The sequence below is a fragment of the Taudactylus pleione genome, unplaced genomic scaffold (assembly GCF_031769625.1).
Source record: "Taudactylus pleione unplaced genomic scaffold, aTauple2 ptg000423l, whole genome shotgun sequence".
NCBI lineage: Eukaryota > Metazoa > Chordata > Amphibia > Anura > Myobatrachidae > Taudactylus > Taudactylus pleione.
This window is the reverse complement of record NW_028284825.1, coordinates 2,376,970-2,389,834: the sequence shown is the minus strand read 5'-3', so window position 1 is coordinate 2,389,834 and position 12,865 is coordinate 2,376,970. Positions and strand designations below refer to the sequence as shown.

The window sequence follows — 12,865 nt, the reverse complement described above, 5'->3', positions numbered from 1 at the left end:
CGGATTTCAGAAATCAGAACCCGCTCACCCCTAATGCACAGTACAAGAAAAAAACACAGTTTGTGCCTAAAAAATATTCTTATGCCCAACTCTACATCAAACCCATAATGCATGTTTGTAACAGGTTAAAACAACATATTTATAATGTATAAAAACATGATATCATGGACATCAAAGACAAAATCAGGAAGACAAGCAATGTGGCTGTGAGATGAATGTAATGTCACCACTTTAAATCCTGCTGCAAAAATCTGTAAATCGCTCATTACATTTCCCTTATACCTCTCCCGTGTGTAACTAGTTATAGGGCATATGTATTCATAATGGTCAATATCGCGATGGATATTATAATTTTGCAGAAAAATATGCCAGCTATGTACTAAGAGTAACTCGCTGGGACAGAGATAACTAGCAGCCTGCATGCTGTACCATATGACCCTGCTTCCAGTGGAACTACAAACTTTGAGTCATACAGGGGAATTCCGGACCCCCTGTCTGCACCATAACACTGTTTGCACCCCCCTAATCTGGTACAGGTCCATCCACTGTTTATTTTTAACTGCTTTATATTTAAGCTAACTTTAACTCATGTCATACTTACTCTTCTGGAAGTTGCGAGAGGCTCCCTGCACCCCTGGAAGAGTGTCCGGATATCGCACTTCCTAGATAATTGCTGGGAATCACGGCTCCATTTGGAGGGGGCAGGACTAAATGTTTCTGTATGTGCAATACGACCCAGCGGCCATTGGATGTCTATTGCTTCCACACCATTCGATAGCGTCTACCATCGAATGGTGAAAAAATTTCTATTGAAAGAAAAACATCAATGATTGTGAAACATCAGAAGCCGATGTCCATCCCTACTATGATAATGTAGATCTATCATCCAGATACCACTCAGAGTCACTGCTGCCCTACACCTAGGGGGTATATTTACTAAAGTGTGGGTTTTTAGAAGTGGAGATGTTGTCCATAGCAACCAATCAGATTTTACTTAAAATCTATCTAGCAGCTTCTAGAAGATAATAGCTAGAAACTGATTGGTTGCTATGGGCAACATCTCCACTTCAAAAAACCCGTACTTTAGTAAATATGCCTCCTACAGTAGTGACTGAGGGCCTGATTCAGAGCCGGACGCTATTTGCGCTCGCTCGTTCAGAAAAAGGGGCCGGCTATTTAAATTGAGCGCTCGCTCTTTGCGGTCTGTTGACGCCTCTATGTCTGAGCGAGCGATTAACATGCGCTCGCTATTTTGTAAAGACGCCCCCTGGTCGCACGCATCCTACGTCATCTCCGCTATTTATTTGATTAATCGAGTACATCGAAAGGCATCAGAACTGCTCGCAGTGCTTGTGGTAGGATTTTCCTACCGCAATCATGCGAACAGTTCAGGCTAAGAAACAACCAAGTGACGTGGTCGGTGACGCTGCTTTGTTAATTATGCACACCCTTAAAACGCCCGTGTTGACCTTTTGGCACGCCTGCGTTCGGATCTCCACTCCCCGTTTTCAAGCACCTTCCCCTGTTACCACCCACAAACGCCTTATCCTGTCACTCAAATTAGCAGGCACTCGCTATTTTGCCAGTGCTCGATTTCCGACCGCAATGACCGATTGGCGCATGCGCATTACGACCCATACACATGCGCAGATGTGCGAACATCGCTTGGAGCGAACGAGCGGCCGCTTACGAGCGGCTCTGAATCAAGCCCTGAGTCATAATGGGCTGGGCCGGCCAGAAACAGGGAGGAGCAGAAGAGAGTCTGACCTGACCCTGGTTGGTCAGGTCAGTCAGGTGACAGCAGAGTGTGTCACAGAATAAAGTTATCATTGAAGACTCAACGTGAGTACACACTGTACGATGTGTACCCACCGATGCAATGGATGATCCATATCGGGCGGACCCTACACATGGGGGGATCCCTTGCCGGACCGCCCGATATGTCGCCAGATCTTTTGAACATGCAGAAAGATCTGGCGAAGCAACCCCACGGGAGCGGGCAATGCACGATATTGTGCATACGCACGAAACGATATAGCCATAGGCGTGCGCAGACACCGGTAAAGGAGGTGCCACTTCTGCACTTCGCCCTCCTCTGGATCATGGACTACTCCATCCACACCTCCCAACGGGACATAGACTACTCACCTGGATGGCCAAGTGAGTCCACGTGAGAAGTGTATGTACTGGAGGGAGGGCGGATGGGCTAGTCCATGACCCGACAGAGGGAGAAGTGCTGAATGGTCACTCCCTGTGCTGGCACCTGCGCACGCCTATGGATGGAATCGGTATGACATCCCGGCTGCCGCATGGCAGCCCGACAAACCAGCAGAGCCCGGCAGCGGAAGCCTGACAGTGCTGGAAATCCCGATCGTCCTAAGGTAAGTATCTACTAACCTAACCCCCCTAACCCTAACCCTCTTTAGGGGTGCCTAACCCTAACCTACCCCCCGGTGCCTAACCCTAACCTCCCCCCCTGTGCCTAACCCTAATCCCCCCTCTAAGTGCCTAACCCTAATCCCCCCTCTAAGTGCCTGACCCCCCCTTCCTAACCCTCCCTCCCCCTAACCATCCCGGGGGGGGCCTAACCCTAAGTCCCCCCCGGGTGCCCTAAACCTAACCCTCCCCCCCGTGGCTGTCCACTCGCAGCGCCCGGCATCCGTTCGATCGGGATGCCGGGCACCTGTCTCCCGGCGTCGGGGAAATGACAGGCATCTAGATATAGACGCACGGCAATCACCCTCGCCGAGATATGACAGTCGGGAAGCTGGCTGCCGGTATTAAGGCAGCCGGCTCCCCGATTGTATACCCTATGGATATAGCTGTTTTATCGTTCCAATGCGTTGGATTGCCAGCTATATCATTCCGTGTGTAGGGGCCCTTAGGCGGTATGCAGTCGGGAAGCCGGCGGACGTAATCCCGATGGCCGGCTTCCTGACTGCTTTATCCCGGCGAGGGTTAAATGACAGGCGTCTAAATCTAGACGCCTGTCATTTTACTGACGCCGGGAGACCGGCGCCCGGCATCCCGATTGAAGTGATGCCGGGCACTGCTGCGGACAGCCGCGGGGGGGATGTAGGGTTAGGCCCCCCTCCGGGAGGTTAGGGTGAGGATAGGGGAAGGGAGCGTTAGGGTTCGGCGGTAATTCATACCGATTCCCTTTAGGTAACCCTGCCCTCAATCTGCTGGGTTTCCTTTTTTCATTACAGATTACAGAACTAACATCGATTCCCCCCCAACCCCTAAATCGATATTACAGATAACCAATGTTTGAGATTAATTAAAAAAAATAATTATCAATAAGGGAAAGTTTCAAAAATGTCCTTCCTGCGATGCCAGAGCTGGTGAGTGTGCGGCTCTGCAATAGTTAAAGGGGAAGGTTAGAGAGAGAGAAGGAGGGGGAGGGAGAGAGAGAGCGGTGACGTGCTGCTGCCGTACCTCATCCCTCCTCTGAGTGCTGCCAGTCTCCGTCCTTTCCTTTCTCTGCAGAGGCACAGAATACCCACCACCTAGAGAGAGAGTGCTCCCCTTACCCACACTCCGCTCCAAATCTGCCCCCACCCACAGACTACCCCTTCCCACACCCACCTTCTACCTTCTCCTCTGTACTTCCCAGCATGGCTGAAACCACTAAAACCCATGTTATTCTGCTGTCCTGCGGCAGCTTCAACCCTATCACAAAAGGACATATTCAGATGTTTGGTGAGTCACCTTCTGCTATTACTATGATCTTTCCTCTCTCCTGACAAATCCCTTCAATTTACAGCTCATTCCCTCATCTCCACATTCTGTCTCCCTCTCCAATCCCAGCCACCCTCCCATCCTCCTGTTACATGGCCATCCTTTCTTACCTCCTGTCTGTCCTACCGGTGCGATTTATTCCATTGCGTCTACCTTCTTGGCATAGCTCCATAACGGGGAATGCGGTGTCACACCATAGCCCCAGCTGCATGTCCCAGGGATGGGGGTTATACTAGGAGGAGACCTATACAATTGTCATGCAATAGAATCCTGTACAGCACAGCTCAGTGTGGCACTATACACTGCGACTAAGCAAATGCTTATTTTCCCTCATCTGTGTTCTGAATGAAATGGTTAAAATGCACTATAACGGGTAGGGGTTAAAGATCTCTTTTTGTGCCTCCCAGGCTGTCGGTGTATAGAGGAAGCTATTCTGTGCCGTGTTGAATTCCTGCATAATTACCATGCACAACAAAGAGATCCTAGAGTTAAAGGGGAGGGGGGCGAGAATTGTTGGTTTCCTACAGGTTTGTGTGGTGGACAGGGCTCACTAACTGCGATGGGTGTCATTTTGTCTTGTGGATTCTGCATGTAATAATAGCATGCCATCTGCCTGAATTGCAGAGCTGAAATGACATTCAGCCATTGACAAACTAGTTGCATGAATACCAAAAAGCAGCCGGATGCAATGTGTTGATTTGTAACTTTTGCTGGCAATGAAACGATGCAGTTGTTGTCTATATATCTTCCACTGTATTTATTATTATTTATTTATATGGCGCCACAAGTGTTCCGCAGCACCTTACCATAGCACATAAACAAGTTGTAGACAAGCGACTTACAGAACAATACAATACAGGACCAGGACATGGATAATATATATTGCTACATTAGAGACCATAACACCCAGATAAGCAACAGAGCATAAGCAACCAAGTGTTAGGTGCCTTAGTGGTGAGTAAGAAGTAGATGAAACTAAAGTAGGGAGTAGCACAAGAGGGTAGAGGGCCCTGCTCGTAAGAGCTTACATTCTAAAAGTTATGCCCTTATATGTTATATAGAAATATTCAATTTGCCATGATATTTAACACCCGGAGCTATTCAATTATAAGGCCATTTCTTCCAGCAGTAAACACACGGCTAACACACATTTGGGTCTATTTACTAAGCTGTGTTAGGAGATAATGTGAACGGTCATAAGGTACCAGCCAATCAGCTCCTAAGTGCCATGTCACAGGCTGTGTTTGAAAAATGACAGGAGCTGATTGGCTGGTACCTTATCGCCGTTCACTTTATATCCTAACTCAGATTAGCAAATAGACCCCTCTAACTCATAGATTCCAGGTTAAGTAGCCGGCCGAAGCAATGGGTTAGCAGGCAGGGCAGAAAGATCTACTTACCGCGGGTTTCCATTCGCTCAGGAGGGTGTGAGCAGAAATCCGCGGTAAGTACAGGATGCGGGATGCAATTGAATAGCCCCGGACACTGTTTCTAATTGATTATGCCCCATACAGACGGAACCGTATTGATCCATTTTATAATAAAACATGATGCTTTATAACTGAAGGACTCCTCTTTGGAAGGCAGAATAAAACAGAACCTTGAAGGTCTCAGCTGGAGAACTGATGGGAAATAGGGTGTCAGTTACTGCTGTGACTTATTAAGTATCTGTTTTGTGGCTGATAATTTAATTATTAATAAAATATCCCTGCTATGTTCTAAGGGAAACTCACAGGGACAGCAGTTGGGTTCTCTCTGCGATTTATATCCCCGGCATTTTGTGAAAGCTTCCCCGGGGGAAGTGGACACTGCACATGCGCACACTGCCAGTTTCCGCTGCAGGAGACCGATCGGAAAGGTCTTTTTCCTGCTTGGCCAAACTCCCAAAAAGCTTCCCTTTTCATAGTGTGGTATATAGAGTTCAGATCATAGTCCCCATTGAGAATAATGGAGACTGTAATCTGCAGTGCTAATTAGCGATCTGCCGGAGATTTGTGTGATCAAAACATAGCAGGAAACCATACAATTGTGGAAAAACTGCAGTTTCTACATGATTATATGAAAAAAGCTTGATAAATAGGCCCCCTAATGACAAAAGAAGTAGAATAGTGATTGACAGCAGCGCTTGCCAAGTGTCGGCAGCAGCTACGAACCCTACTATCATTAGGTGATGGTACCTGTGACCAGGGCCGCCAAGAGACAAGGCGGGCCCCGGTAATAGGGTGTGTGGCCTAATCTCGGGAGGTGTGGCCACGCCCCCTTGCCAAAAAAAAATAAATAAAAAGATTTGCAGTGCCGCGAAGCGGCGCCGTGCGCCGGGGAGGGGGGCGCTCTGAGCCCCCTCAGCCCGGCGCAAAGCCAGGGGGGGGGCGCGATCAGTGTGATCGCTCCCCTGCACACGCATAGGAGACTGCTGTGGCTGCTGCTCAGCAGCCATGAGCAGTCTCCAACTGCAGCTCAGCACACGCTGTGTGCTGGGCTGCTGTGAGTGGGGGGGGGGGGTGTCGGACCCAGGCCCCCGCCGGGCCCCTCAGGAAGCCCGGGCCCGGGTAATCTGTACCCGCTTCCCCCCCCTCCCGGCGCCCCTGCCTGTGACACCCAATCTACTACAATGACATCTATCTTAAAGTTAATTGTTCCATTAAAAGTAAATACATTTTAAGTAATTTGTAATAATGTGTGTGTGTGTGTGTATATATATTTATATGTATAACTAAATTTGTGCCCTTCTATGACACTCTACCTTTCCCATCCCTGCCTCTTGGGAGCTACATACCTCCGCCATGTCCCATTTGTATAATTTATTTATTTTATTAACAGTTACTTATATAACGCAGCATATTCCATTGCGCTTTACAATTGTAAGCATTAATAGAGCAAAACTGGGTAATAACAGACAGTTATATAGGTAGGAAGGCCCTGCTCACAAGCTTACAATCTATAGGATATAATGGAAATAAATGAGGATACTTGTATGAAATACAGGCACATGTAATACAACAACAAAGACAAACACCAAAACACTGAATTAAAACCACCGTCAGAAACTTAAAAAACATAATAGAAAAATGTAGTTGCGATTTAACAAGGATAAACCCCTGCAGTTCTGTTGCTGTCTATGGGCTTTCCAGAAAACCCTAATTAGATTGCTGTTTTTATGGCCTATGACCTGTGAGCTATGGGGAGGGGGGTGGGGTGGGGTATTGTTCCTGAAATGGATCTGCTTCTGCAACAACAGAGTACTACTGAAAAGACACATTTCCTAAAGTAAAATGTCATGCAAATATTAGCATGCCTGTATTAAAGGGTAGCTGGGACAAAGCAAAGCTTTGCAGGACTCATACAAGACAAGTCAGAGATGGTTGGTATATTCTTCAGTAATCAATAACGAAAATCGACATGATGTATGTGCTAATGATAAATCATCCTAGAAACAGTGCAGCCACTTCCATTGGACCATGCCTTTATTGTGTGTAGACAGTTATGTATTGATCTGGGTGTACTTTGGCCTTGGGCATTATTGTCATTGGTAGCTCAGTATATATGGCTTAAACATCACCAGGATACATAGAATTAAGTGGAGGAAACGTGATGATGTGGATAAAAGTTTCCATATAGGTGACAGATAGAGGCTGGTCTCTTTTTGAAAACTAGTGGCCCAATGTATATAGAGACCGTCCTAGGGACATATTTATTATAGATATTAGTCCCAATACTTCTAATTCCTTATTGCTGCTTCTCACGGCAATAAGAAATTTAGGATTGCTGACATGTATTTAAAAAAACACATGTAAGGGACAGGATTACTAACATGATCATCTCAATCTAAAGTATTGTGCTTATGTACGGTGGAAAAACACAGTATTTTTAAATGGGGAAAACCAAATCCTTGACATGGGGGACAGGATATATATAGCTTTAAATACGAGGGCCAGGACTTCTGATTTTATTGTGTGATTGATATATATATATATATATAAAGTCAGAAACCCACTGCACTCGCCAGTCCCAGATTTGGGGTGCAGACCTGCACTCGCCACTCCCAGGACTGGGGTGCAAGTGGCCTGTGACCACATTGCCTAAATAAATAAAAACAGAAAACCCAGCACTCACCATGTCCAAACACTCACAATGATGTCTAAATAAATAATGGGGATTTGGTTCATGGATTGATCAATTCATTTTAAGCCTGCAGCCCACATCAAATTTGAACCAAATCCCCATTATTTATTTATTTATTTATTTATTTATTTAGACATCATTGTGAGTGTTTGGACATGGTGAGTGCTGGGTTTTCTGTTTTTATATATATATATATCTCTATATCCCCATTACATGAAGTCTGGCGCCGTAAGTGTCTTGTTTACTTTGGGACTAAAGTACCAGCCAGCTCTCTGGCAGAGCATAAGCTACAGACTCTATCATAAGTAGAATGACTGTTCCACCCACATTGTGTGTAATTTTGCATCCATGCTCAAGCTTTTCAGTTCAGTGCAACAGCGGCAGCCAACGTAATGTTGTGCAAAGACCTAATGGTTTATTTACAAAGCGTCGGTTTCTAAAATCCGGCGCTTCTGATCGTATTTATTCACAATATTTAAAAAGACAATGCTTATACTAGCTGTATATAAAAATATCAGGCATAAAAACGATCAGAAGCTTCGTAAATAAACCCCCATATATGTATCTAGAATGGGAGCCACCTGTAGAAAACGCACTCAGCTTAGCTAAAGCTGCTGAAGTGAGATGTACAGGCAGCGGTCCAGCCCATACAGCGGCTAATTAGAAATGTGCAAGGAAAAAATAACGGAGGTCTGGCCCATAAAGGAACAGAGGACCTCTCCTGTCGGCCAATGCTTCTAGAGAGACTCCTCTGTCAGCAGAGCTCCACTCGAGTGGACATGCATAGTGCTGCCCAGACGACGTGCTTATGGCCATCATTCCAATGCATTAACATCCTCATGCCTTCATCATCTTCACATCCCCTCATACCACCATCATCTTCTTCCATCATAATCATTACCCCATGACCACCACTTTCAATCACCACCTTGTACAAAATGAAAGCTGAAAAACTGCAAACTGAAACATAAATATGTAGAATTACAGTATATATTAAATGTGCACTGTTGTAAAAGAAATGAAGTAAATATGCAACTCAGTAGTGATGTGCCGCAAATGTCATAATATCCACCACAATAGTGCTCTCAGGTCATAGGGCCCCATTTAAAAATGAGTATTAATACCAGCGGCATGTTTCGATTAGCATTGCAGTGGGACCAATGAATATGCCATTGGTATTTAACTTTACTTGTCCGAGGTCCTACGACGTCCAACTCTTCAGCTGTGTCCTCCGCTCTGCTGCTGGCAGCCTATCGCATGCTCATGACTCTTTCATCCGGCGGGGAGTTGGCAATGCCCAGAAAACTGCACTGGAATGGCTGTGCTGGTTCCCCTTTGCCAGCAGTGGGGACATAGATCAATCTTGCCATTTATTGATGGTGGAAGTATTGTACAGTCACAAACAGCAGTAATCTAAGTTTACAGCTGTTTGTTGGATACTGAAAGGAGGTCATAACACCTTTAGCGAGTGGTAAAGGGGTTATGTTTCATTGGTAAATGGGGCCCATAGTATGCTCATCAGTAGTGCACCAAGGTCCTTATATGCCCCAACTGTATTACCAACAATTAATATTATGCCTCATAGTAGCGCCACAGATAATTTGATGCCCCATAGTATTGCCCATATGCATAGTATGCTCCAATAAGAGCCCATCCCACCAAAGAGTAAAAAGTTTACTGACGGCTTTGGACGAGGCTTACCTATTAGGTCTCTCGTGCAAGCATTGGTTGCCGGGGTGGGATTTAAATATCCCTCTGCAGGGTCAGGTTCCGAAAAGCTTGCTTATAGAAGCGTGATAAATTAGAGAATGCTGCAGTCCCTATTGAAAGCAAAAATAAAAAGGGTAGCACGGTATTCTGCGTTACTTAGCTGGACACAGGAGATATTTCTCATTTTGGTAAGCAGGGCCATTAAAATCATATGTAAGCTGCATGATTTTTGGGGTGATATGCATAATAAATAGGCCCCTCAAATCAAACCACACAAGGTTCAGCATTGGCTTTGATCTGCTTATTATATAGTTCCTTCTGCTCTATGTAATATGGCAAAATATCCCAGATTCTACTGTGACCCCATTTACTCAATAGGCCTCGTTCTCTCCCGGATGCTACATAACAGCAGGAGAGGTGCGAAATACAGAGGTAGTCAGTCTGCAAAAGAGCATACCATTTACTGACAGCCCTGTGTGCAGGACATACTCTCCTAGGTGAACAGGGGCACAGAGTAGCCAATGTTATATTGCTTAATACATAGTTATGGAATCGGTATGAATGTTATGGTTCTCATACCGATGCTGGTAGCCTGAAGGTTCAAGATACTGACGGGAGGTGGTAAGTAGGATAACCCTGCCCCCCACCCCCCCTAACTCTAACGCTCCCTTGGTGGTGCCTAAATCTAACCGCCCACCCCCTCCCCGCACCCTAAACCTAACCCTCCCAGGGGGGTGCCTAACCCTACCCCCTCGCCGTAGCCTAACCCTAACACTCCTGGGGGGGGTGCCTAACCCTAAGTACCTCTGGAGGTGGCTAAACCTAACTCTAGCCCCCCTCACCCCGCGGCTAACTATATCCATTCCCCGGTTACCTTCGTTCGGGATGCCAGCTTGCGGGATTTCGGCGTGGAGCTAAAGATAGGCGTCGGGATTTCGACGACTAATTTTAGTCCTGGGTCGGGATTCTACTGTCGGGATTCCAATGGCTGGCATCCCGACTGCCGGTAATGTCACCGCATCCCCATAGTTATAGTACACACAACTGTGCATCAAACAAATATATACTAAGGGGTATATTTACTAAGATGGGAGTTCTATTTAAGAAGTGATGTTGCCCATAGCAACCAATCAGATTCTACTTTATACCCGTTACACCAGAGCTAAAACCCGGGTTATTGCAAGGTTAACCCGGGTTGCTCCTAGGTGTGAAAGGGGCCAGGGTTGGATCCCGGGTCGAGTGACCCAGCAATCCAACCCAGGTAACTTGCAGGGTTTAACATGGGAACAACCCCTGAAACTCTGCAGTGTAAACGGGAACCCTGGGTCATTCGACCTGGGTACCGTTAACAGCATGGGGACTTCCGGGTTTCTCGGCGCTAGGAGATGATGTCATCTTCAAGCGCCGAGAGGTGTGTTCCACTGCACCCACGTGCAGTGTGAACGGCGCCGATCCGGGAATAATCCGGATCGACACAGCAGTAGAAAAGGTCTGTCCTGATTCTGACCCGCTTTAGAACTGTGGGCCTGATTCAGACCCACTTGCAAGCGAGTCGATGTTGTCCCAGTGCGCAAGCGCGAGACCCGGATAGCGATGGGCAAGCCGTCGCTCCGGGTCTCGCTACAAAGGGGGCGTGCTGTCGATGTTGAGTGACAGTACGCCCCCTTTGGTGGGCGGGCCGGGGGCGTGGCTGCCCAGATGGAGGCGTTCCCATGGGAACGCCTACCGTCTGGGGCCGGCCTCACTGGCATCACAAGTGATGTCAGTGGGTGGACTTCTTGCTCTTACAGAGCAAGAAGTCCACTGGGACTTGCGGCAACGAGACCCTACCACAAGGGTCTCGTTGCAAGTCCGATGGTTGCGATGATCTTGACCATCGCGACCATCATCCTGGCCACTCGCACTAGCTGTGGGTGGTCACCCACAGCTATGCGAGCAGCCAGGAGGCCGCTCTAAAAATTCAATAGGCGGACACTGATTCAGAGCGAGCGCTCTGAATCAGGCCCTGTGTTCCAAATCTCTGGTCAGACCCAGGATTTAGGTGTAAAAGCAGTATTATCTAGCACCTTCCAGAAGATAATACCTGGAATCTGGTTGGGTAACATCACTTCTTAATAGAACTCCCATCTTAGTAAATTTACCCCTAAATGTTCAACCTAATAACTGAATCTCTTATTATTAGTTGGATGTAAGTGTGGCACAGTCTGGAAAAGGTTGGAAAGATTGTCCTGTGACAAAGCCATTGATACCCTGCTCACATAATCTTTTATTCATTAATATGTTATTACTGACAAAGTATATGTAAAATTAAGCTTCGGTTAATGTTTTATAAGCATTCATGTTATTTATTTCACTTTGTATTATAAAGTATCATTTAGGCTAAAGTTCTGAATGTATTGGGTTTTCTGATCACTTTCCTATACAGTTGTTCCTTAGCCTATATTTCTTAGCTGTAGGTATATTTGAATTCATAGATCATGTAAATCCTGGAGCCCTCTTTGCTTTCTTCCTAATGTAGACCAAGCCTAGTCATATGACCATGAGCGGGAAGTTGAGCATTATCCTATTGGACACATTAACTATGCAAAGACCTTAGGTTAATGGTAGCAGAGGTCAGCATATAGTATCAGACTATTTTCTTTGTGAGGAGCAGTAGGGTTTGTGTTGCTGTCTCTTCTGATCATTTTGTATTATCTGCGGTTAGTGGCTTATTGGTCATAGCTCACAATCCTGACCAGCTACACAATTCCAAACATCGTTTTTTTTCTGGATGCTGCATATAATTCTGATTGTGTGTTCCTATTCTGCATGTATGGGCTGTTAAGCAGTGCTGTACATAGTGATCAATACCTTATCCTGTATGTATGATCAACTGCATGTTCTCCTTCTGAAGACTTAAAGGCTCATTAAATATTAATGACATTTTTTATTTACTTAAATAGCTCTGTGGAAAATGTCTCCTCTATACTTTCCATTGCTGTGACAACTCCACTGAGAAACCAGACATGGAAAACTTGGTTTCCCCACCCCAAAGGCTGAATTCAATTAGCCGTGAATTAAATCAATCTGGGCTTATGTTGGCTTTGCAGGATATGCACACTTGCCTACTTCTACATTTGCTCCTTCGGGAGAAGCCTTGAGGAGAGATGCAGCTTAACTGGTGGAAGGGGCAGCGCCGGACGTTTTGCGTAATTTGGCACCCACCCCTTCACAGTGTAATACCACAAATCGCAGGTCCGAGAGGGGACATGGCCAAAATGACGGGTTTCTCATAGAAACACATCTTATTAAT

General features: G+C 46.2%; 1 protein-coding gene across 2 annotated transcripts in view; it reads left to right on the top strand.

Annotated features, from left to right (window-relative positions):
• The first annotated feature begins 3,442 nt into the window (after nt 1-3,442).
• NMNAT2 (nicotinamide nucleotide adenylyltransferase 2) overlaps nt 3,443-12,865 on the top strand; it is a 69,732-nt gene continuing 60,309 nt past the window's right edge. Inside the window, exon 1 of one of the 2 annotated variants that reach the window (XM_088447210.1) lies at nt 3,443-3,702. In XM_088447210.1, coding sequence (XP_088303336.1) covers nt 3,618-3,702 — 85 coding nt within the window. In that variant the 5' untranslated portion in view covers nt 3,443-3,617. The remainder of the gene's footprint in view (nt 3,703-12,865) is intronic. The other variant, XM_088447209.1, reaches the window with a different exon arrangement.